At 39.8% G+C, this 26,003-nt stretch overlaps 1 protein-coding gene across 29 annotated transcripts in view; it reads right to left on the reverse strand.

Moving 5' to 3' along the window:
* The window catches only part of Rims2 (regulating synaptic membrane exocytosis 2), a 392,861-nt gene that overhangs the window by 304,844 nt on the left and 62,014 nt on the right, over positions 1 to 26,003 (reverse strand). For 16 of the 29 annotated variants that reach the window (XM_026789435.1, XM_026789437.1, XM_026789438.1 and 13 more), the window contains exons 2-4: positions 19,472 to 19,504; positions 18,975 to 19,061; positions 3,895 to 4,105 (exon numbers count right to left, since the gene is read on the reverse strand). In XM_026789435.1, the coding sequence (XP_026645236.1) occupies positions 3,895 to 4,105; positions 18,975 to 19,061; positions 19,472 to 19,504 (331 nt within the window). The remainder of the gene's footprint in view (positions 1 to 3,894; positions 4,106 to 18,974; positions 19,062 to 19,471; positions 19,505 to 26,003) is intronic. The other 13 variants (XM_026789445.1, XM_026789446.1, XM_026789450.1 and 10 more) reach the window with 1 other exon arrangement.

Genomic DNA, 26,003 nt, shown 5'->3' on the forward strand with positions numbered 1-26,003 from the left:
GGGGGGGACGATGGTGTGAAGTACCCTGTGTCTGGATAGAAATCAAGATTGCCAGACGAGGGTGTGAAGTGCCCTGTGTCTGGATAGAAATCAAGATTGCGGGGACGAGGGTGTGAAGTACCCTGTGTCTGGCCCTTCCTTCTTCAACAAACCCATTCATGCAGCTAAGCTAGAATACAGAGAGATTAAAAGTTGCTCACGATATAATGCATTTTCAAGGAGTATTCCAACATTTTACTGTACTTAAGATTTCTATTCAGTGAAAAGGTACCATACAGTAGAAACTGCGATGAGTATTAGCAAGCAATTAAACTATGATGAGATATCACAAGATACTTGTTTCTGGTCTACATTGAGCAACACCGATCAGATTTCTCCTCCTGTCTGAACAAAAGGCAGTAAAACATGGTGTTACTTGGTTTGCTGTTCTCAGATTAGAAATCAGCATGCCAGGCACCTGTTCTATCATTGGACTGTGTTTTCAGTCCTGTTTTACGTTAACTGAGATGGGATCTTCTGTAACCCAAACTACTCTCAAATGTAAACATCACCCTGCCTTGGCCTTACCAGTAGCTCAGATTAAACAATGTTCCTCCATATCTGAAGAGAAGAATGTCTTTTCAGACACCTGCTAGCAGATTTTGTGCAGTGAACAGCAGTTAGAACACACTCTCACCAATGCTCAGAAAACAGTGGTGCAACCACTCTCACACACCCTCTCCCCGGACAACTCTGGGGAAATGGAGGCGCTAAGAGTGTAAGAGCCAATGGAGTGAACGGTATCTTCTGGGCATGACACGACACTCGGGACTCAGAGCAGCTGTGGACAAGATCAGCCCAGTGAACACTACAGCACCAAGTAGGGAAGAACCCAGAAGCTCCTACCTCTCGCTGAGGAGCAACGGATAGCTGATGGCTGTTAGGGGAGGAAAGTCTCTTTTTCAGAATACATCCCCTTGTACTGTACCATGGTCCACAGGGGGCCGCACGCCCATGCGCACATGAGCAACACTATTTGGCCTCAGTGAAATATTTGAAAGAATGGGAGAGAAGAAAAGGGAGAGGCTAACGGGAAGGGAAGTGGATAGAGGGGGAAGGGGTAAATATGATCAAAATACATATCTGCACGGATAAAACCTCAAATAATCAATGTTAAATGTTTTTAAGGTAATTAAGATGAGGCCACAAAGGTCAATGGTAGTGAAGCATGGACGATAAGATAAGCTCTGTATAAACTTCGCCTACCACTGCTCAGATGTCCACAGAGCAGGGCACTAAACAGAAGCTAAGGAAAGGCCTGGGGACAGAATCAAAGCAGAAGATGGAGAGGGTGTGGGAACATTTTGTAAGTATTCTCAATTTAAGGAAAAATGAAAAAAATTAAATTGGAATTTGAGGGAAGCAACTAAAACAGTACTTGAAAGAAATTAGGAGCATGTGATCCTTATATCAGAGAATAAAAGATATTAAAACTTCATTTTCCCTTTATGAAACTATAAAATTCAACCAAAGGAAGTAGAAGAAATAATAAGGATCAGAGCATAATTTAGAAATAGAGAAAATTCAATAAATCAAGTTGATTTTTAGATCAACAAAATTATCAAATATATAGCCAAATTCAACAAAAAAGAAAGACTCTACCAAAATAAGGAATGATGCAGCATCACCACTGACTACATGCATATTAAAAATAATGGAATATTATGAATATGTTTAAATCCATAAATTTAATAATTTATGTGAAACTAAAGAAATTCCTTAAGATATAATTATGAAAATATATTCACACATACAAAAAAGAACTCTGAGTCAAATAAAAAATTGAAAGTATACTTTAAAACCTTCCCAGTGAATAAAAATGCATGCCCAGATAACTTCACAAATAAGATCTAACAAATATATTTAATAACTAAAAAAGAACGTCTGTCATGGAGTAACTCAATTGTTCTGCATGTAGATCAGACATATACCAGTTTTATACAAACTCTTCTGTGACATTGAAGAAAGTAAAATACTTTATATAATCTTTTTCATTAGGCCAGTGTGATGTTAATTCCAAAATCAAAAAAGACACTTGCAAATCAAATTCATTTATATATGAAATGAATTATCTATCATGAATGACTAAATGGATTTTATTTGAAGAAAACAGAGTTGGTTTAATATTCAAAAATCAGTCAATACCTCACCACCTTAAAGAAAGGAAAAACAAAAATTAATCTCAGTGGATGGCAAAAGGCATTGGGAAACTATTCAAGATCTTAAAGGAAAGAATTCTTAGCAAATTTGTAATTGATGGCATCTGTGAAAAAATTATACTTAATACTGAAAAACTGAATATATTCCTTTGAAGACTAAGGATTTCTGCTTGTATCGTTTTTACTTAAAGTTATACCATAATTCATGTAGAGATAAATCACACACATACATTCATACATGTATACATATATGAATATACATGCATGCATACATACATCCACATACATACACATTCGTGTACATGCACACACATACATGTATGCACAAAACATGATAAATCAAGAAGAAACATTAGAAGAAATAGAGGATTAGTTCTGGGCAAACAAAACATTGAGAGAAACAAACAATAAGAAAATAAAAACATGAATCACACAGGAGAACTAATTCCCACAATTATTCTCAAATAATGCACATACAGATTAACTCTGTATGTAAGAACCATCTAAGTAATTAGTTTGGTGATAGGATATTAATAAGGAAAGAAATTCAAAAGAACTTAGTAAGAAGAGCATCTGCAATACCGGCCTTGCTAATTGACAAAGTCCTCTTTGAGTAGTATATTCACTGAAGAGGATAAAGCAGAGATAGAGCCTAGAAGAAATATGAAAGACTAGATATTTAAATTCCATAGCTTAATGTTATTTCCTCAATACCAAAAGAAAGGATAGTATAGCTTACAAAGTTATGAAATGAAGAAAAGAATCTCAGAGCTGGACCAGCCCTGTTTCAAATGACTAAGATAAAAAATAATCTACAAAGTCTGTGCAAGTGTCAGGGCGATAGAAAAATTTACAAGCCGGGCGGTGGTGGCGCACGCCTTTAATCCCAGCACTCGGGAGGCAGAGGCAGGCGGATCTCTGTGAGTTCGAGACCAGCCTGGTCTACAGAGCTAGTTCCAGGACAGGCTCCAAAGCCACAGAGAAACCCTGTCTCAAAAAACCAAAAAAAAAAAAAAAAAAAAAAAAAAAAAAAAAAAAAGAAAAATTTACACAGAGTTCTATAAGAATCTATCTTAGTCGCTGTGGAACAGAGTTTCCACTATCCATAACAAGGGGCAGATCAATTAATCTATAAATTGGTGTGGGAGATCTTTCTCTCCATGTGTGGCTTTTTTTTTTTTTTTTTTTTGGTTAATGAATAAAAAACTGACTTGGCCTGATAGGGTAGAACAGAGCAAGGTGGGGGAAACTGAACTGAATGCTGGAAGAAAAACTCGTTGAGTGATAGAGAAGCCATGTAACCCCGCAAGAGTCAGACGGAACTTAAACCAGTAAACCACAGCCATGTGGTGATACACAGATTAATAGAAATGGGTTAAATTAATATGTAAGAGTTAGCCAATAAAGAAGCTAGAGCTAATGGGCCAGGCAGTGGTTTAATTAATACAGTTTTGGTGTGATTATTTCAGAAGTCTGGGCAGCCGGAAACGAACAAGCAGCCCCCTGCAACAGTAAATGTCTTCATTGTGAGGAAATCAAAGGTCTGTGGCTCAGGGCCACAGAACAGCCAACAATACCTTTCTCATTCAGTAAACTATGTGTTCTTTGATCAATCTGATAAGTGATTTCAGGTATCGTTCCACTGTATTCACGGTAAGCTCAACTATTGGGAAACGATCGTATTTCAGCTCCGTACCTTGTTTGAGCGTAATGACACTCGACCTCCACAACGAGCGCAGAACTTCGTTTGGCAATAAGAACAGTTATGGCCGCATCCATCCGCGAATTTTGTTTTCTGGCAGATACCGCAGGTTGGGGCATCACCCTTCTGTTCTTGCTGCTGTTGAGCTTCTTCTCCCATCTTCTTTACTTGTTCCTTATACATTTCAAATTGTTGATGCAGTTTTCTGCAGAAAAAAAAAGGATTTTAAAAAATAGTTTTCTGATGATCAGAGAATCATAATTTTGTAACCAAAATATGCAGGATGAGATTAAAAGAGTATAAAATTTAATTTTATAAATTATAGAATAATATCTTGCTTAATGGCATATTACATCATAAAAATCATGAAATTAGTTCTATCTTTGATATACATATTAATTATTAAATTACATTTGTGGACCATTTCCTTGAATATTAAACCACACTTCTACCTACTATTATTTTTCATCAGTTTAGCTTCAGGAGTACGAGAGACAATTTTACCTCCACAAAGAAGTCATAACCTAGCATCTTAAAAGAGGAGACATGGTCTCAACTGGAGGGAACTAGACTCAGTCTGAAGACAACTCAGCTGTAAAGAGAAAATACCTCCATGTATTCTCAGTCTAACAAATGGAGCTGTGCAAGTAAAGTAAAGCCAGGCTCCGCAGGATGAAAACACCGGGGCCTACAGGGCTGTCTCGGACGCTAAGGGCCCTGGCGACTCTCAGAACCACAGCTGGTTCCCCAGGTCCCACACTGGGTGGTTCACCATGGCCTGTAACTCCAGTCCCAACAGTTCTGATGCCCCTTCTGACCTCTGTGGAGATACACACACTTGTTCATACCCACACACATAGCTAAATAAAAATAAAATGAATTAAAAAGAAAAGTAGGCTAAGAAAAAGGAAAGTTGTATCATTTACTGTCACTACAAATGTTTCTATTGTATTTATAATTACAATTGTAATTTTTAATAACTATAATTAATTTAAAATTTAGAAAACTGCCAGGAGTGCTGGCATGGTGGCACAGCCATGGAGTCCCAGCCCTCAGGAGGCAGAGGCAGGTGGATCTCAGTGCGTTTGAAGCCAGCCTGGTCTACAGAGTGAGCTCCAGGACAGCCAGGGCTATTATACACAGAAACCCTGTCCCAGAAAAACAAAAACCAATTTTTAAAAAGATTCAGAAAACTAAAAGTGATATCTCTCCAATCCTAAGGATGACAATCTACAAAACCACAATTTATTTTGAGCCCATCAGAAGGGAAGTTATCAGGCAAACAATCTAAATTCCAAAGAACACCAAGTCTAATTGTTCCATCTCTGGCAATATCATCAGAAAAGGAAGTAGAACCATATTGATAGGTAAAGGAAAATCTTTAGTATTTAGGGGTTGTTTGTGTGTTTGTTTTTGAGATAGCATCTCATATATCCAAGGATGGCATCAAACTTGCTTTGTATCCAAAGATGACCTGGACTTCTGATCCTCCAGCTTCAAGTCTTCAGTGCTGGGATTACAGGCACACACAACCACATGCATTCTATATGGCTGTGTAAGGCTTCACACATTCTAGGTGAACACTCCATCTACGAAGCTACATCTCCAGACAGAGATCAGTCAAAGTTTTAATAAGTTGTGCAATGGCAAGACTCATCTAACATGATAGCTGCAAGCCACTAAAAATCCAAGCTCAAGAAAGGTTGATAATCACAGGTTCTTCTCACACCCCTCCCTCCACAAGGGCTCTGGAAGACTAGAAAACACCACCAGGACAAATAAATCTCTGCTTTTGAGGGAGAGCCTACGTGCAGACATTAAGTTAAATTGGGGCTGAGGTACAGACATGACTTCCTGATTTTGCTAAAATAGTACAAGCTTTATTTAAACCATAGGGAGAAAAAGTGAGCTTTGTCACTTAAGATGAAGGCAAAGAGCCATTATAGCTACAGACAAGATTGAAGAAAACCCTTTTATCCACACTGCAGAAAAAAATACCTTAGGGACTAGATCCTACAACAACACGAACAAATCACCTTTTATCACTAGGATATGGGAGGAAGCTCCTCTCCAAAGCTGGATACAGAGCTGGAGATCAAGGCAGACTATTTTCCATGGCTAGGAGAGACCAAGAGCTCAAAAGGTGACCCATTCTCAAGGTCCAGGTGATTGGGGCCTGTCAAAACTGGGAAAACATCACAGAGAACACCCAATCCCTAGGAAGCAATCACCAAGTAATAAAGCACCAGAAGTTGACTACTTCCAAAGACTCAAGTTCATGGGAGAGATAAGTGTAGCCCTCCCATGGGGGGGGGTGAGGATAGCAGCTTCTAGTGCCCCAGCATCCATTATAAGAGAGTGCAGAAGCAGCTCACATCCTCTGAAGAGATTTATGACTATGTTGCACTAAGGACAATGATGGTGACATCAAAATCCAAACTTAGTAGAATTCTTGGTTTCCTCAATGTTTCAATTCTCAACACCAACAGTCTGATGGGAAGGGTGTTCCACATCAAGGTGTGAATACAACTCAAAGATACAGCGCAAAGAGACAGAAACAGCAAGTCAATACTCTGCCATAAGAAACATGACTTGGGAATAGTTACATTTGGAAGGGAGTAAGGATAGAGCATAGGACAAGTGGGATGGAGAGAGAAGGAATGATATAATCATATTTTAACTAAAATGTTTAAAAATTATTAAAATAAGAAGTACATAGAAAAGGTGGACATCATCCGTGAACAAATGGGGAATTAGAACAGAAAATAGTAATGATGAACCAGATCAAAATTCTAGAATAAAAGCTATGCTATAGAAGATGAAGAAGTCCTTCATGAGAAGACTCTACAGTAAGCTAGAAAAAGAATTGATAAAAACTATACAAAAGGAAACTGACAGAGGGCAAGAGAAGAGAGAGAAAGAACTAAGACTTTACAGTTAATGTAACAGGTGAAATAAAAAGCCCCAGAAATAAACAATGAAAGAGATAAGGATAAGAAATTTTACAAAAGTAGTAATAAAAAGACACTAAGAGAAGAAACACCTAAGAGAAGCCCTTATAAAATAAACACCAAATTCTCATTCATTCATCCACCCCACTCCTCCCTCCCTCCCTCCCTCCCTCCCTCCCTCCCTCTCTCTCTCTCTCTCTCTCTCTCTCTCTCTCTCTCTCTCTCATTAAATTGCCAGAACCAAAGATAAAAATGGCGGGGGGGAGGGGAGGGCTGGGAGAAAAAAATAAAACTCCGAAGGCAACTAGATAAAACTAAGCAAGGATGAAATGTCATAAGGAGACATGCTCCTGTGTATGACGATTTCAAAGTTAAAGGGAAAAATCCACAAAACGACTAGAATAAAATTAAGTCACAATTACCACTCCTTATCTACCACTGGGTATCCTGCATATAATAGATAAAAGCCTCTTACCAAAAAAAATGAAAGATTGCCCTACAAGAAAAAGACCAAACTCAACTTCAGGCTGCCTGTAAGACTCATTACCACTAAGGACACGGAGACTGATGGTTACCTTATACCAGATAAAACAAACTACTATACCAAAAACTGTAAAGAGATTCAAAGAAAGTTCTTCTGTTATAATAAATTCATCAACAACATATATGAATTCCAAATATGTATATGCCCAGCGCTGAAACAACAAAATACATACGGTCAATGTTAGGAAATTACTAATGAAAAAGTAAAAAAACAGATGGGCTCCATTGGCTCATTGTCCACAATTTTTAGAGCATATAAACAGAAAATCAATATGGAAATAAAAGTCTTGAAATGCACTTTAAATCTGAGGGGACAAAAATAAATATTTTTTCTATCCCAAAATAGCAGAAGACACATTCATCTCAAGAGAGTAGAAGACACATTCATCTCAAGATAGCAGAAGACACATTCATCTCAAGAGCACGCACACACAACACTCCAGGATAAGCCACAGGGCAAGCTACAAAAAGTTTCAGCAAATGTAAGAAAACTGAAACCACACCAAAATGTTTGTTTCGGTTATAAGATATGAAACACAAAAGAATATAAAAGATTCTAGAAAATTGACAAAGATGTGAAAATTAAAGAGTATGTTCACTGTTAACTCATCGTCCAGTGCTATAAAGAACTCTTATAATGACCTACAAAGTATTGAATGTACAGCCACATGTCAAATGCTGGTGCTTCAGTCAGCGGGAGCTGCACATAACAGGAGCTCCACCAACTTGTGATCCAGCCTAGGTACACAGCAGATAAGCTGTGTAAGTTTGTATAATTTACTGCAATGATATCTGTAGAGTGATGAAGTCATCTGCTCACACATTTCTCATAACAGAACCCCACTGTGAAGTGACATATGACTGTACAAGGGAGAAGTCCACACTTCTAACCCCGGGTTTGACATTATTTCCTTTGTCTCCTTCTAAAGCTATCCTGCCTTTTTTAATCCTTTACACGCATCGTGATGAATCATTACATGTTCTCTCTACCTTTGAGTCATGTTTCTCTCTCTAGTCCTCTATATCTGTGTCATCTATCTAGCTACCTATCTGCCCCATCATCTGGGTAACCCAGGCTGGCCTAGCACTCAAGATCTTCCTGCACAGACTACCAAGTGGGAAGACTGAGCTGTGCACTATCTTGCCTAAGAGAAGAAAGAATCCCCAACCTGAAATCAGACCTGAACCACAGCACTGAGAACATCAAAGTCTAATCAACGAGGCCCAAAGACCATCACATTTTCTGTTTCTGATGAAGCTCATTCAAATGCACTGCCACTCATTTCAACTGCTTATTCATAGCTTTTACCAAATACTATGGATTTGGTTTTCTATGGTTTTCTTCTTGGTTTGAAGGAGTATCAGAGATAACTTACATAAATTTAAACAGCAAAATCTTCTCCAAGTCTTAGGGCTAATTGCTTACTTTGAAGTAGTCAATATATCAATTTCTTCCTTCATCATTGTGATTTAACTGCTGGCTCTGTGTGTGTGTGTGTGTGTGTGTTTGTGTGTGTGTGTGTGTGTGTGTGTGTTAGGCATGTATGTGCATGTATGTGTGTGGGGGCATGTGTGTGCACACATATAAATGTATGTGCATATAAAATATGTATGTCTGCGTTATAAAAAACTCCCCCAGTCCCTCCTAAATAGTCTTATAATTTTACCTCTCACAGCTAAGCTTTTAATCGATCTGCAGTTTATTTTTATATGTGATGTGATATGGAGATTTAATCTCAATGTTATTTATATATTCTGTTTCGCCATCATCATTTATTAAGTAGTTAATCTCTCTTCCACTAATTTGTGCGATCAGCCTGTCATATATTAAGCTCCATACTTACATGATGGCCACTGCACTGTATTTCACTGCTACTCCAGGACAATACTGTCAAAACCAAACTTGCAAGGCAATGAAAGGTCCAACAGGTCTTAAATAGGTAAATTCCAATACACAATTTCTAGAAAGGCAGATAAGAGGTCACCACACCCTGCTGAGGGCTGCATAATATTTTGGGCACCGTGGCCACACGTTCATTGTCAGAACAAGTCGTTGCTGAGGCATGACGGTAACTATGAACAATGTGTAAAAAATGAGCTTGCATGTATTCCACTAAAACTTCATGCACAACCCGTGTTTAGCAAATTCCTGGAACAAATATACTGTAAAGGATATGACATTCTATTTAAAGTACTGCATGAATTTTGAAGTGTTGATATTTCTACTGTTTCATAAAAGCTTTCTAATTCAAGGCTCACATATGTTCTATATCAATATTCATGACCAGAGAACTCATCAAATTCAGTATTTCCTAAAGGAAATGTTAGTCTCTGTAAATTAACAGAGTCAATAAATTCGTGTTTACGGCTATTCCTGAAAATCTTGTCCCCAGCCTCTGAGTTTTACTGGTTTTTCAGGCTCTCTACAAACCAATAATTCACACCACTACATTAAAAGGCATCTGTGGTAAGCTTGCTCTTTAAAACTTCACTTTCGATTGTGAAGTCAACCTTGCCGTACTTCTAGACTGGCATTAAATTATTTTCTCCCTTCTCCTCATCATATAATCTCTATAGTATAAATATGCATTATTGATTGAATTATTTTGAGGTAGGTTTTAGATGTATTTTTGCTATGGTTGAGATATGAAGAATTGCCCCAGAAGGAGCTTGCACTGCATGCTTTGTTCTTAGCTGAGGAAATTTGTGGAGGTTATCAAATTGTTGGAAGGTAGGACCTAGCTGAAGGATGTTGGCCATTAGGAGTAGATCCTAAAGCAGTGGTTCTCAACCTGTGCGTCTGACACCTTTAGGGATCGGGTATCAGATATTTACATTACAATTCATAACAGTTGTTATGAAGTAACAACAAAATAATGTTATGGTTGGGGTGACCACACATGAGGAACTATATTAAAGCATCACAGCATTAGGAAGGTGGAGAACCACTGGATTCAGGGTATCCTCTTTTTGACCCCATCCTCCTTCCCTCCTCTCTGTCCTTGTCCCGCAAGCCCCACACCAAGCCATCTGCCTGCATGAGGTGTGTAACCACTGCAGTGTCCCCTCACTGCCATGCCTGCCCAAGGTGGATCCAGCCAAGCAAACAAGGACTAATCCTTCTGAAACCAGGAACCAAAATAAACACTTCCTTCCTTGGGTTGTTTCTGTCTAGTACTGTGGTATAGAAACAATAAAAAAATAACACTTTTCTTCACATAATATATTGTAGTTCAAAATAAAAACTCAGAGTTCCTTGCTAGATCAACTTATAAAGACTCAAATTGGAACACCTACTCTGTATTATAGAGACAACTTGAAGAGGGGAAAAATCCATATATCCCAGATATACAGTACTTTGGGTGGTTCCCCCACAGGCTCATGTTTGACTATTTGGTTCCCAGATGCTGAGATGCTTAGTCAGGATTAGGAGGTGAGACTTTGTGGGAAGAGCTGCATCAAGGGGTGGGATTTACAGCTTCCACAGTGCCCTCTTCAGTGCATCCTCTGCCCCTTGCTTGCAGCTCAGGATGCGAGGTCTCAGTTGATGCTGCCACCATGCCTTCACCTGGCCAGATTCTAACCCTCTAAGCACCCAATTAAACACCTTCTTTAGGAGCCACCTTAGTCATGGTACCGTGCCACAGACGTAGGAAAACAACTGAAGACAGTTTCTTTATTAATTAACCAATGAAAGCAACATAATTGATAGCCATTTGGGCAAGAAACTCCTCTTGCCTGGACTGATGCATAAACTGGACACAAAGAACCCGCAGAAAGAGGACTGCTGAACTTGCCTAAAGGTGAGATGGTCTTTCGGGGTTCCTGATTCATGAAAGAGTCTGCAAGAAATTCTGCAGGACACAGCAGATAGTGACTGAACTGTCTTTGGAATTTCCTGCTTCGTGGAAATGTCTGCTGGATACTATGGGCCTGTAGGCTGGAGATGAATGGCCCAACAATACAGAGGAACTTTGGGTGACTGTCCAGGCAGCGAGATGTCTCTGTCGTTTCTAGAGTTTGGATTTCTTATTTGCTTAGGTAATATTATATCCTTCTGGAGTCTTTGATGGAGTTGAAGAATGGATAGTTACAGTTTTCCTTAGTTATGAAAAAAGATAAAATAGATATAAATATTGTAACTGTAATTCTTGCTTGATAACTGTTTTGCTATATGTAATTTTACTATATTAAAATGAAAGCCTTCTTTTTGTTTAAACAGAAAGGGGGAAATGATGTGGGAGTGATTTCTTTCTAATCTGTTGCTTTCATTGGTTAATTAATAAAGAAACTGCCTAGGCCCATTTGATAGGCCAACCCTTAGGTGGGTGGAGTAAACAGAACAGAATGCTGGGAGAAAGAAGCTAAGTCAGGCAGTCGCCATGATTCTCCCACCCGACACAGCCACAGGTTAAGATCTTCCCTGGTAAGCCACCTCGTGGGATACACAGATTATTAGAAATGGGTTAGATCATTATGTAAGACCTAGCCAATAAGAGGCTAGAACTAATGGGCCAGGCAGTGTTTAAAATACAGTTTCCGTGTAATTATTTCGGGGCATAAAGCTAGCCATGCGGGCAGCCGGGTGCCAAGGACGCAGCCCCAACACTCCTATAGCAACAGAAGACATCCAGTTTTTTGACTTTTTTTTAAAAATCTGGTTAAAAATAATCCGGTCTCTTTCTTTGTTGAGAAGATTTTACTACTGGTAAGACATTTCACTCCCATAAAACACTGCGAGGTTTTTATCTACTTTCTTAAAAATCATCGGGAGACTGATACTGCATTATATTTCTAGGTTAGTTTTAGGATAAGTGGCATCGTTAGAATATTGAGTCTTCCTACTCATATAGTGCTCCTATTATTGCTACTCCTCAAAAGTAAAAATAAAAAAACAACGGTTTTACCACTAATATCTCAAATTTTGTGGTTTAATTTATAAACAAGTACCAAGAAGGCCATGGAGTAACCTCTATTTCAGTTTAAAATATTCCTCGTTCATTTTGGTTCCTTTAAGACAGCATCTATAGACTTCAGTTGTCCAAAGGAACTATAGAACAACCAAACTATTTCCATGTTCTATATGTAGTTATGGGTGGGGATGAAGTGTAAAAGAATGTTTCCCAACAATTCCACAAAACTAATAAAGCCATGACATGTCCCTTCTACACCCACTTCCAGTGTTTTTATGGCACTTCCATATTCCTTCCTTAGGAACACACGTCATAGCTGCAATGACTAGGTCAGTCTCTCCATTAGATCTTTCCAAAGCAGCATAACATATTGCATTTATCAAAACTGCAATTTTGGTTCATTCCATGACGTTCTCATTACCCCTACCTGTGTAATGAATCCATAAGGATTTTAATTTTGCTCTCAATTTTATCCCAGTAACTAACAATATATAATCAGCTTGTCAATAAACACTGACTGAGGCAAGGTGGTGGTGGTGGACGCCTTTAATCCCAGCACTTGGGAGGCAGAGGCAGGTGGATCTCTGTGAGTTAGAGGCCAGCCTGGTCTACAAGAGCTAATTCCAGGACAGGATCCAAAGCTACAGAGAAACCCTGTCTCGAATAAACCAAATAAATAAATAAATAAATTCTGAATGTTTGAATTAATGTTAAGTGCATGTAACATCTTTGTTAGGTGGAGCAAAACATGTAACAAAACATAACCTAGTTCTTGTCGACAGTAAAATAAGACACACGGATGTATTGATATTGGGCAGTCATGTAAACAAGCTAAAAGTCAATTGAAACAGATGTAAGAAAAGCTGGTTCTAGAAAGCAGGGATTAATTGTGAACAGTATTAGCACAAAAAGGGACATTCTTTAGTTTGTAAACATCCTGTCCTGGGAAGGTAAGTATGGTAGGCATCAACTGAGAAATTAATTCTAATTTGGGGTTTTTCGCATGCAAAGTATTAAAAGCAGATGGGAAGCTAGGAGATTGAGAGACTGCATTTTGAGTAACTCACACATAAGGAAACAACAAAAATACAGAAAGGCAGAATCTACAAAGGCAACTTAGAAGAGAATATCTTTAATTCTATTCACAGGGTCATTTCCTAGATTAGTATATATCTACTCTCATTTTTAATATCACATTAGAGAAATCAGTAAGTCACTGTGAAAATATTTTACAAAATGATCTCCAATGAATCAGATATTCCACTGATTTTAAGCTAACAATACAATTTTTTTAAGTGATTTTTTTTTTTAATGTTGAGACTGGGCCCAAGACAGCAACTGCATGACGCCCAACGCCAACCTCTCTTTAAAAGAGCCCCGGAGTCATCCCTTCCCCGCCAGCACCTACCATGCACCTTCTGCACGGCATCACACCATCTGGAAGGCACTGGAGTGGAAGCCCAGAGTGGCACTGGGAATTTCCGGCAGGAATTCCCAGAACTAGTTTCCCCATCACAGTCCTCCCCCTCTTTCAGCACCCCTCAACCACTGAGTCTCAAGACCTGGGCCATATGGAGCAAAACAGAACCAAACTGAAGAGATTCCCAGGATCAGTAGGGATTGGGTGGGGGTGGAGGAGTGGAGGAGGGAGAGTACTGGGAGAGACAACTGGAATTGGGGGGCATCTCTGGTAAGAGCTGGTGTAATGGGAACTCCCAGGAATCCACATGCTAAGACTCTAGTTAAAATTCCTAGTATTGGGAGATACATAGCCTGAACCAGCCATCTCCAATAACCAGGAAAGACTTCCCAATGGAGGGATTGGGACCTAAACCCAGGCGCAAAACCATCAACCTATAATTTGTCCTTCCTACAAGATGTGCTGGGGTAAAGGTGGCATAAAAATTGTGAGAGTAGCCAGCCAATGACTGGTCAAGCTTGAGACTCATGCCATGAGAGGGAAGCCACCCCTGACACTGCCTGCAGGACCAGACCCTACCAGGGAAAGGAAAAAGTCAGTGGAATGATTCCTAATGATATTCTGCTATCCTCCCCAGGAGCCTAGAATAATTGCCAGAGAGGCTTCATCTAGCAACTAATAGAAACCAATGTAGAGACTCACAGCCAAACATTAGGTGGAGCTCAGTGAATCCTGCAGAAGAGAGCAAAGAAGGATTGTAGGAGCCCAAGGGATCAAGGACACCACAAGAAAAACCAAAGAATAAATGAACTTGGGCTCACAGGGACTCACAGAGACTGAACTGACAACCAAGGAGCCTCCATAGGTCTGACCTACTCCCTCTGCATATATGTTATGGTTGTATAGCTTGATTTTCTTGTGGAACTCATAAAAGTGGGAGCAGGGGCTGTTTCTGACTCTTTTGCCTGCTTTTGAGAACTTTTTCCTCCTAGTAGGTTGGGTCATCCAGTCTTAATACAAGGTTAGAGGATGCCTAGTCTTAGTGTAATTTCATATGCCATGTTTAGTTGATTCCCTTCCTTTCCTGAAGGGAAAAGAAGGAGGAGTAGATGAGGGAGGGGGCTTAGAAAGGAGGGGAAACTGAGGTTAAGATGAAATATATGAGAGAATACAAAAACAAGTAATTTCCTAGGTCAGTCCTCTTATGATGTCTGCTAGGCAGAGGCAAGTGGATCTCCGTGAGTTCAAGATCAGCCTGGTGTACAAAGTGAGTTCCAGGACAGCCAGGGTTGTTACACAAATAAACCCTATCTCAGCATGGGTCTGGGACTGCCAAGAGTAGGACAGAACCAGAGATCTGCAGGTCCCAGCACAAATCTGAAACCTCTGAGGGAGTAGGCCTGAAGCAGGACCGCTACCAGAGCAGGCCCAAGGCAGCAACCTCAGGAGAAAGAGGCCCAAGCAAGCAATCTCCCTGGGAGCATCCCCGAACAACCCCTGGCATTGCAAAAAGAACCTTGCAAGTACCTAGTGACCTCCAGGAACAGGAAATGACCAAGAGGGTAACTGAAACGGTGGCCCTGACTGCACCACTAGGAGCAACCATCTGGGCCTTGGAGCCACTGGCACCTGGAAGATTGATCACCAGAGTCACAGACAGCCCCAACTACACTAATCAGAGAAAAAGATGGGTAGACAAAGTAAGAACACGCCATACCACAAAGAGCAACACGACACCAGTAAAATCTAGAAACCATACAACAGCAAGACTTGAACAACCAAATACAGATGAAGCAGTAGAAAATTACCTAAAAATTACTTTAGAAGAATGTTTAAGGCCCTTAAAAAGGAAATGAAAAATTCTCTCAAAGAAATAAAGGAAAAGACAAACAAAAAATTGGAAGAAATCAACAAATACCCTAAAGAAAACCAAGAAAAAGCAATCAAACAGGTGAAAGAAACTATTCAATATTTGAAATAGAGACAATAAAGAAAATAAAAGCAGAGGGAATTATAAAAACATAAATCATAAGAAAATGATCAGGGCCGGGCGGTGGTGGCACACGCCTTTAATCCCAGCACTCGGGAGGCAGAGGCAGGCGGATCTCTGTGAGTTCGAGACCAGCCTGGTCTACAGAGCTAGTTCCAGGACAGGCTCCAAAGCCACAGAGAAACCCTGTCTCGAAAAACCAAAAAAAAAAAAAAAAGAAAGAAAGAAAACGATCAGGAACCACAAATGCAAGCATAATCAGCAGAATACAAGAGACAGAAGAGAGAATCTCAAGCGCTGAAGATACAATAGAGGAAATAGACTCATCGGTCAAAGAAAACATTAAATATATAACAAAAGCTTAACACAAAATATCCAGGAAATATGGGACACCATGAAAAGACAAAACCTAAGAATAATAGGGATAGAAGGAGAAGTTCAACTCAAAGACACAAAAATTATATTTAACAAAATCATAGAATAAAACATTTCCAACCTAAAGAAAGAAAGATATGCCTATGAAGATACAAGAGGTTTACAGAACACCAAATAGACTGGATCAAAAAAAAAAGTCCCCTCGCCACATTATAATCAAAACACTAAACATACAAAATAAAGAAACAATATTAAGAGCTGCAAAGGAAATAGGCCAACTAAAATGTAAAGGCAGACTTATCAGAATTACACCTGACTTCTCAATGGAGACAATGAAAGCCAGAAGATCCTGGTCAGTGTTATGCAGACATTAAGGGGGCACGGTTGCCAGTCCAGACTATTATACCCAGAAAATTTTCAATCACCATATAATGACAAAACAAGATATTTCATGACAGAAACAGATTTGACCAATACCTAGCCACAAACCCAGCACTACACAAAGTACTAGAAGGAAAACTCCAACCCAAGGAAGTTGGCTACATCAACAAAAACACTGACAATAGATGATCTCACAGCAGCAAATCCCAAAGAAGGGAAAAATGCACAAAATAACATCACCAAAACTAAATTAATAAAAGATAGCAATCACTGGTCATTAATATCCCTTAATATAAATGGACTCAACTCACCAATAAAGATACACAGGCTAACAGATTGGATACAAAAACAGAATCTATCCTTCTGCTGCATACAAGAAACACACCTCAACCTCAAAGATAGACAATACCTCAGAGTAAAGAGTTGGGAAAAAATTTTCCAATCAAACAGACCTAAGAAAAAAACTGATGTAGCTATCCTAATATCTAACAAAATAGACTTCAAACTAAAATCAATCAAAAGAGACAAAGAAGAACATTTTATATTAGTCACAGGAAAAATCCATCAAGAAGAAATCTCAATACTGAACATCTATGCCCATAATACGGGCAACCTCATATGTAAAAGAAATGCTTCTAAAGCTTAAATTACACATTAAACCCCACACACTAATAGTGGAAGACTTCAACACTCCACTCTCACCACTGGACAGGTCTGTAAGATAGAAGATTAACAGAGAAATAAGGGAACAAACAGATGTTATGACTCAAATGGACTTAACAGACATCTATAGAATATTCCATCCAAACAGAAAAGAATATACCTTCTTCTCAGCACCTCATAGAACCTTCTCAAAAATTGACCACATACTAGACAACAAAAAAAAACCTCTACAGATAAAAAAAAAAATGGAAATACCCATTTATCTTATCAGATCACCATGGGTAAAAATTAGAATTCAACAGCAACACTAATTCCAGAAAGCTCACAAACACATGGAAACTAAACAATGCTCACCTGAATCATCAATGGGTCAAGGAAGAAATTAAAGACTTCCTAAAATTCAATAAAAATTACCACACAACATACCCAGATTTATGGGACACAATGAAAGCAGTATTAAGCGCAATTGAAAATCGCTTTCATGCCGGGCGGTGGTGGCGCACGCCTTTAATCCCAGCAGTCGGGAGGCAGAGGCAGGCGGATCTCTGTGAGTTCGAGGCCAGCCTGGTCTACAGAGCTAGTTCCAGGACAGGCTCCAAAGCCACAGGGAAACCCTGTCTCGAAAAAAAAAAAAAAAAAAAAAAAGAAAATCGCTTTCATGATGAAACAGGAGAATCTTTAAAATCCTCCAAAACTATATAATCTTTAGAGAAAAAAAACAGTCAATGGCTCTTGAATATAACAAAGAAAAGACAAGGTAAACAGGCTCTACCAACACAGGACAGGGTTCCTAAACCACTGTGGGCAGCAATGTCCTCTCTGAACAGACTCTACCAACACAGGAGGACAGGGTTCCTAAACCACTGTGGGCAGCAAAGTCCTCTCTGAACACATATCTAGGTTTGGATTTTCATTGCAATGTGAACCTTAACTTTTGGCCAATCCAAGCCATTACAACATCTTGTAGAAAAGTACTGAACTAAGTTATTCTTACTGCAATAACTATTCATTTGGCAAATTTCCATCAGAAATAAGTGAAAACCAAGTATGAACTAGTAACAGTGAGGTTACTATTCCTCATTATTTGGAGGTTCCTGCTCTTCCTGTATCCATGGTTAGATATGATAGACTCCCTTGCATGTAGTTAGGATCTTGTAATAAATTTGGGTCAATAGGCTGCAAACTCAAGGGACTTATTCACTTTTCTCTTATGCAATTAGTAAGAGTATAACCTGTGAACACCTTCTTTAAAATGTTTTAAAATCTATTATCAACTAAAAGAAATGGTATCTTTGTTTTTAATGTTAAGTCATTGTTAGAATATATATATTCCCAAACTATGTTTTATGGTCTAATAAAGTATTCAGCGAAAACACATTTTGGTGGTCAAATAAGTTTAGTTATCAGCATTATGATCTACTCATACTTAGGTTCTCAGAATTATTACAAAAACAATTCTGCTTAACCATTTAAAACAATTTATCCAAAACTATTTGAGCAAACAACAAACATAGGAGTTAATACCGCTCAGTGCCTTCTGGTAGCTTTGCTTAGAGACACTCTAGACTATTCGACACTATTAGAGAAGCACATCTTTTCTGGGCCAATGTGGCGTATATATTAAGTGAGGGGACTGCCTATTTTCCCATCAGCCTCTAAGCTATCCTCGTTTTCTTTTTAGATTTCCACAGAATAACGAACAGCAGAACGACTGAACTTTAACCTAACAGTTTCCGTCTCTGAGGGCACATCATTCCAAGGGAAAAATTTTAATTTGTACTCTTCAGTGTATTGTGTATCATAGATGATATCTAGTCTGTACAGAACAGCTTACTTACGTCTGGGGCTCCTTTTCATTTTGTTGTTTTTGCTGGGGCTGAAGAACGTTATTTACCAGTTCAGTGATCCCACTAAAGGGAAACCACCTGTTTAAATAAGCAAATAATGTGACTGAAAAAAACCAAAAGAATAACAATGTAGATTCAATGTTTTCTACCCAAAATAACTTTGAAAACACACACATACACATAGGCACAAAAGCTACAGCCAATGGAAATGTTAGCTCCAATTATCACCAGGCAATCAGGAAGTAGGAAAATTAAGTTTGAACACTTAGCTAATCCACAAGCAGGCAGCAAAAAACTACATCCAGTGACTATGTGGATGAAGTAAGAAGCTGCAGGCAGCTCTCTTACAAGCAGAGAGTCGGAAAGCAGAGGACACACCAGCTGCAGCCTGTCCAGTATTAGTGGGTGCTAATACCATCAGAGGTGCAGGAAGCAGAGACGGTAGAGGACAGAGTCCAGCCTACTGCACTCGTCACACATGTACTTACTGTGTCGCTTGTGGTTTGGGTTCTTCTTTGATCCTAAAAAAATAAGTTTGCACAACTCACTGTACTGAGCAGCACTTGCTACCTAGATATTTGTGGTCAGACACAATGGACATGAAAATTAGACTTATTACACAGAAAAATGTAGTACTACACCATAAACAAGAACTGGACATCCCAATCAGTGTTACACACAGAGGGGAGGAAAACAGACCTTGGCCCATCTGGTCTTGTTTTGCTCCTAGTGCTAGGGACCGAATGCAGGCCATCCACATGGTAGCGGACACACGGCTACTAAGCTACAACCTCAGGCCAGGATAAACTGTTCTTCTACCAAAACTCTGTTGCTCTTTAAAGCAATGTTTTAATCACAATTTTTGCTGCATATTTTTACTTTGAGGTGCCATAGTAAATATGACTAAATTAACTAAATATAATTTCTAGTTTAGTTTTTAGTTTTAAAAAAATAAATTGAAGGCTAAATATTCTAAATAAATTACGGGATTTTATAAGTGAATTTTTAAAGCCTTAGTAATTAATTTATTTATGTCTAAAAGAATAGAAAAGGAAATTGAATGGGGCAATATAACCAATATCTCACAAACTAACATTACTAATAAATATTCTATATTAAACTTAAAATATTCATACAAATGTCAATCCTTCATACAACTACAGTATAATGAAAATGAACTTAAACAACCACCATGTACATAACTATAACCAAACCAAGTGTATCACTTTCACTTCTGCGGAGGTCCAGTGAGGACCTGATCCAGAAGCAGTCAATTCCTAGTGGATCTGACGTGAGGATACTAGACACACTCCACAACAGAACCTCCCCCTCGTGTGGTGCCCTTAGTCAACCAGCCTTGGGGTCAATATCACTCACTTCTTATTATGCTCCCTTATTAAAGTCAAATTATTCACTCCAGAGACCTTTTCATAATTTGCAGGAAATGAAGAGAAGATTGAATATGGCTGTAGCTATGAAATGTAATAGGATTGAACATTGAAAAGACTTAGAAGGATCTTACATAGGGTAGTCAAGACTGGTAAAACTGGACTTTCCATGAAAGGCTAAGAACTGTCTTAAGTTCCTCTAGCTTCTCAAAAGACCAAAAACTGGTAAGTAAAGTTTATACAGACACCTGGGATTTTTCATTATAAAATTACATCAATTATGTAAGTTAAATCAAATTTGTTTTATGGTATGTGATGGTCCATCGTGTCGACATAACTGAATTAAGCAGCACTGTAGGACTGGAGGGGCCCATCTCAGGAGGGCATTCCAGACGCTTTGTTAGAACTCAAAGACTGTAGGGCTGGAGGGGCCCATCTCAGGAGGGCATTCCAGACGCTTTGTTAGAACTCAAAGACTGGTCTGAGTGTGGACAACACTGGTAGAGAGGGCACCAATGAACAAAGGAAGAGGAAGCCCACTAACGCAGGCCCTCTGTGCTTCCATCCACCACCAGGTGAGCAGCCTTCCCTGCTCCTGACAGCAGGGGAGGGAGAGGATCAGCAGCAGATCCAGCTGACTTTAGTTTAAAGCTGCAGAAAGGGTCAGCGGGAGCTCCAGAGCGTGGAGAGACTGTTAGAACGTCAGGATCTGAACCAGGGTCCCATGTGTGCACAGACAGCTAGAGCCTAGCAGACTATGGGAATGAGAGGCAGGCGGCTGAAACAGAATTCGCAAGCTGAGGTTCGCATAGGTCCTCTGGCAACAAGCCCTGGGAAAGGCAGCACACTGTACCACGGCCTTGGCAAGCTACGAGGAACTGTGGAAAGGGACTGTTACAGTCTTGTGAAGAGCACACCAGGAGATCACTCAGACACAAGGGAATACAGACAGGCAGGCCCCCACACTCCTCCCGGTGTCAGAGCACAAAAGTCCCAATGTGCCCCCAAGCACCAGAGACAAGGCGGTAAGTGACCGATGAAAAGGAAGAGCTCATACTGGGGAAATCTGGCTAAAGGTTGACCTCCTACACAGGAAGGAACTCTTCTAAGTGGGAAAGCTGAATTACTGACACAATCAGATTGACAAATGTCAACCCAAGGGAAAGGACAAGCCACACCATCCAAACTGGAAATCCTAAAGACCTTCTACTTCACTGTATTGTCTTTTATATTTTACACTTTGTACTTGAACTGGCAATTGTGTTTCAGCTTCTATCCCGGATGGAAGGCTCTTCCGGCTGTTCTTTCAAGCGCTCCACCTGCTCAGCAAGGCTTTCTCTGTCCCGCATATCCGTGCCCCATACACTTCTCGCCTTCACTTGCTCTGCTCTGATGCGAAGTCTCTTAGCCCACTACTTAGATGCTGACACCTGACCACTAAAGAACTGTGCACTACACATTATCTTCAGGATAATGTGCTGGCTCTGAACTGACTGCAGATGAGTCAAAACAGAGGAGACAGATGTCTGCCACTCCAAGGTGGCACTGGAGCGACTGTTTGCTTTCCTATACAACCCCGGACCACTGCCCAGAGTCTTCAGTCATGAAAACATCCACACAGACTTGCCTACAGACTAATGTGATGGAGGCAATTCTTCAGTGAGATTTCCTCTTTCCAAATGACTACAGCTTACTTGAAGTTGACAGACAAAAAAAAAAAAAATTTAACCAGCATAGTTATTAATGGAGGTAGAAATAAAAGACAAAAGACAGGTATCTCTAAAATTAATAGATGATGCAACTACTTCCCAAAACTCATATTTAATGAAGTATGATTGCATATTTTATCAAGAAAAATTATATGCAAAAGAGTTAAGATTGGGTAAGAGCATGCAAATCATCATGAAGGAAGAGTTTTCCTGTGACCAAGAGATGAAGTCAGCACCAATAGCAGGGACTCCTAAAACAGGTTCATGTTGACTAGGAAGACATCATAACTTTTCTGAAGTAAGATGGCTAAGTCCAGGCCAAATGTTAAAAAGATTTTATGATTTATAATGCTATCAACCTGGTTTTGTTATCAAAAACAAAATTTATGTCATCATTTGCAGGTGAAAACTGGCTTAGAGATATAGTATTTTTCATGGTTAACTACTCATTTAAAGGAGTTAACCATATCGCGGGTGAAAACCAACTCATCAATACAATGCTTCAAATCATACAGAATTACAAATAAAACATAAAAAATGGTAAACTCAAATTAAGGAAGATAGTTTTATGCATTTTGACATTTTTGTTAAACATATCCTGCGAACAATGAAATATGTAGCCCTGATTTTAAAACAGATTTCAAATTTTTCAGGAAAATATTTAAGTATATTTTCTATTCCCTCTTTATTTGACATAATTATGATACCTGCCAGTTTTCAAACAGGGTGAACAGAGCTTCATTTTGATGTTTGCCTTGAGAAGATGTGAGTCACATCTCTTTACTGGGCACTCATAGGCTCTAAGGCCCAGAAACAAAGACCCCAGCTTCTCAGCCTCAGCCCCTGCTATGCTCCCTAGTTACTCAGCCTCAGCCCCTGCAGTCCTCCCTGGCCTCTCAGCCTCAACCCCTGCTGTGCTCCCTAGCTTCTCAGACTCAGGCCCTGCTGTGTTCCTTGGCTTCTCAGCCTCAGCCCCTGCTGTGCTCCCTGGCTTCTCAGCCTCAGCCCCTACTGTGCTCCCTGGCAACACCTAGGCCGACTATTTGCACAAATGAAGCAGGTGAAGAGCAAAAGAATTCAGCTAGATGAGGAGCACTTTGAGAACTCACTGAGAAGTGCGGTTCCGTCCATCAGTCCAAAGAGTGGTGCATAGACAATACCAAATATCACCCTAGCTTTATTGTCTTCATATCTTTTACTTCTAGTTAAAAAAAAAAAACTAGAACAGCCAGTGTTTTTTTTACTTAAATGTGTTCCTTGTATGTATTAGTGGCTGCAGATTGGAACCTGCTTGATGATTTTAAACTGCTCTCCAAATGGAGCGGAGATGACTTGGTGAAGTCTCCACTGCAACCACCACGAGCCCGAGCTCGCTCTCCAGCACACATGAAAAAGGCAGGCTCTGAGGCATATTTACTCATAATCCAAACACTGGAGAGGCAGAAACAAGAGGATCCCAAGGGCTCACTGAGCAGCCAGCCTCGCCCAGACAGCAAATCCCAAGACTCACTGAGAAATCCTGTCTCAAAAACTCAGGTAGATATGTTCTAAGTCACAATACCCAAGTAACACCTGCACACAGCTACCCATATGAACGCATACAGATGCACACAACAGCACTCTCCATGCTGGGAATGCAGTTCAGCTGGCGAGTGCTTGTCTAACACAACACATGAGCTCTAGGTCTGATGTCCAGCTCTGTACAAACCAAGAATGACGGCGGACATTTACAATCTCAGGAGGCACAGGCGGAAGTCCTCCATGGCCGTTATGTAGGGTTATCCTACGTGATGAGTTCCGGGTCAGCCTGGGCTACATGAGACTAATAAACAGACATTATTTTTGTTCATCAGCTTTCATTAGTGTTTGTGTGTTTAATGAGTGCCCACAAAACAATTTTTTAAATCTCCATTTTTTATTTTATTGCTGGGAGGTGGTGGCACATGCCTTTAATCCCAGCACTAGGAAGGCAGAGGTGTGTGTGTGTGTGTGTGTGTGTGTGTGTGTGTGTGTGTGTGTGTGTGTATTCTTCATTTTAGTTTGTGTTATGAGTTTTTTGCCTGCATGTGAATTGGAAGAGCAGCCCATGCTCTTTACCTCTGAACCATCATTTCCACCACAAATTGAATCTTCTTTATCCAATATGACCCACAGAAACCAAAAGGTTACATACTTCTGTTCTATACAATTATATACAATTTTTTAACTTGGCACATAGTAAGCAATACATTTTATATGCAGCATATGCATTTGCACAAATATGTATAACTAAAATGAAATTCTATTAAAAATGCTGAGTGAAATAGGCAGTAATATAGTCTGTTATTTTCCAGGTCATCTCTGTTCTTAGTTGCTAGTTTCATTGCTACTAAATTGACTTCATGACCCTAAGTTAAAAATACACATCTACAATAACTCCAGGTAAACTATACTTTATCTACATGCTCTGGGTATTCTTCATGGCCTTCAGAATCTTCCTAAGGTTTAGAAAGCATGCTGGAATTTTAAATCATACAAATCATGAGGGGCCTTTATAGTCCCTCGTACACACGCATAGGGATAAGGCAGGTACTGTGTCTCCGTCCAAGTCCTAAGGCATTGTAATTCTGCAAGCTAAGCATTACAGAGGAGCAAGGTTTATCAAAACCAGAAGGGAAGTTGTCAAGTTGAACACAGTCAAGGAAATGAACAGAAAGGAGACCGAGAGGCAGGAGGTATGGGACCTACTGGGCTGACAAAGGAAGCTAAACACAGCCAAACCCAGCAGAACAAGTGGAACCTGAAAGGAGAGGCTAAGCAGAGCCAGAGGCGGAGGGAAAGCAGAAAACAGCACAGGAAGGAAAGCGGCCAACAGAAAATGATGTGCCCTGCCAGAGAGAAAAAGGCCGACGGCGGCTGGCAGCCTTGTGCTTGAGAAGAAAGGGCATGAAGCTAGCGGTGTTCTCTGAGGCTAGCAGAGAGCTAGAACCTCATGCAGCTCAGACTCACTGGGGTAAAAAGCATATATAATCCTTTGTTTTTGCTTTCTTTCTTTTGGTTTTTCAAGACAGGGTTTCTCTGTGTAACCCTGGCTGTACTGGAACTCACTCCGTAGACCAGGCTGGCCTCGAACTCAGAGATCCGCCTGCCTCTGCCTCCCGAGTGCTGGGATTAAAGGCGTGCGCTGCCACTACCACCATCAGTTGTTTTTTTTTTTAGAGCTCTGTTAAGTAGCATTCCTTTCCTATCAACAATTTTGATGTATTTGTATGGAATGCTCAGCCGAGAATGTATGTTCTTTATGTTTGATTCTTCCTACTGCCAGATTTATAATTTAATATCAATCACATTGTTTTATAAAGCTTTGTTTCTTTAAAGCTTCACGCATATCAACTATATTTGGGAAGGAACAATGCTCTTTTCATGAACAAAATATTAATTTTCACATGACAGGGACTAGAGAGAAGCTTGGTGGGGAAGAAAGCCTGAGTTTGGTTCCCAGCACCTATATCATGTGGCCACAACAGCCTGTAACTCCAATTCCAGAACCTAGGCTTCCAAAGACACACACAGGGAGCACATAAACATGTATACATATACATAAATAAAAATAAATCTTTTTGAATTCATATTAAATGAAAGCTATCTTTTCATCTTTCTTATTTTTAGTAGTAAAAATTCTCCCAGTGGACTTCAAAAGATTAGTAATACAACTATTACGAAATAGGTACTATTCAGCAAAATAATAAAGTTGCGTCTTTAAAGAAGCATTGAATAGTCTTTTCCTCTTTACTTTTGTTTCTTTTATCTTTCACAGTCGATGCTTATAGAACAGATTTAAGCCAAATGTGAGCTGGGCGGTGGTGGCGCACGCCTCTAATCCCAGCACTCGGGAGGCAGAGGCAGGCGGATCTCTGTGAGTTCGAGGCCAGCCTGGTCTACAA

Source organism: Microtus ochrogaster, unplaced genomic scaffold (genome assembly GCF_000317375.1).
Source record: "Microtus ochrogaster isolate Prairie Vole_2 unplaced genomic scaffold, MicOch1.0 UNK19, whole genome shotgun sequence".
NCBI lineage: Eukaryota > Metazoa > Chordata > Mammalia > Rodentia > Cricetidae > Microtus > Microtus ochrogaster.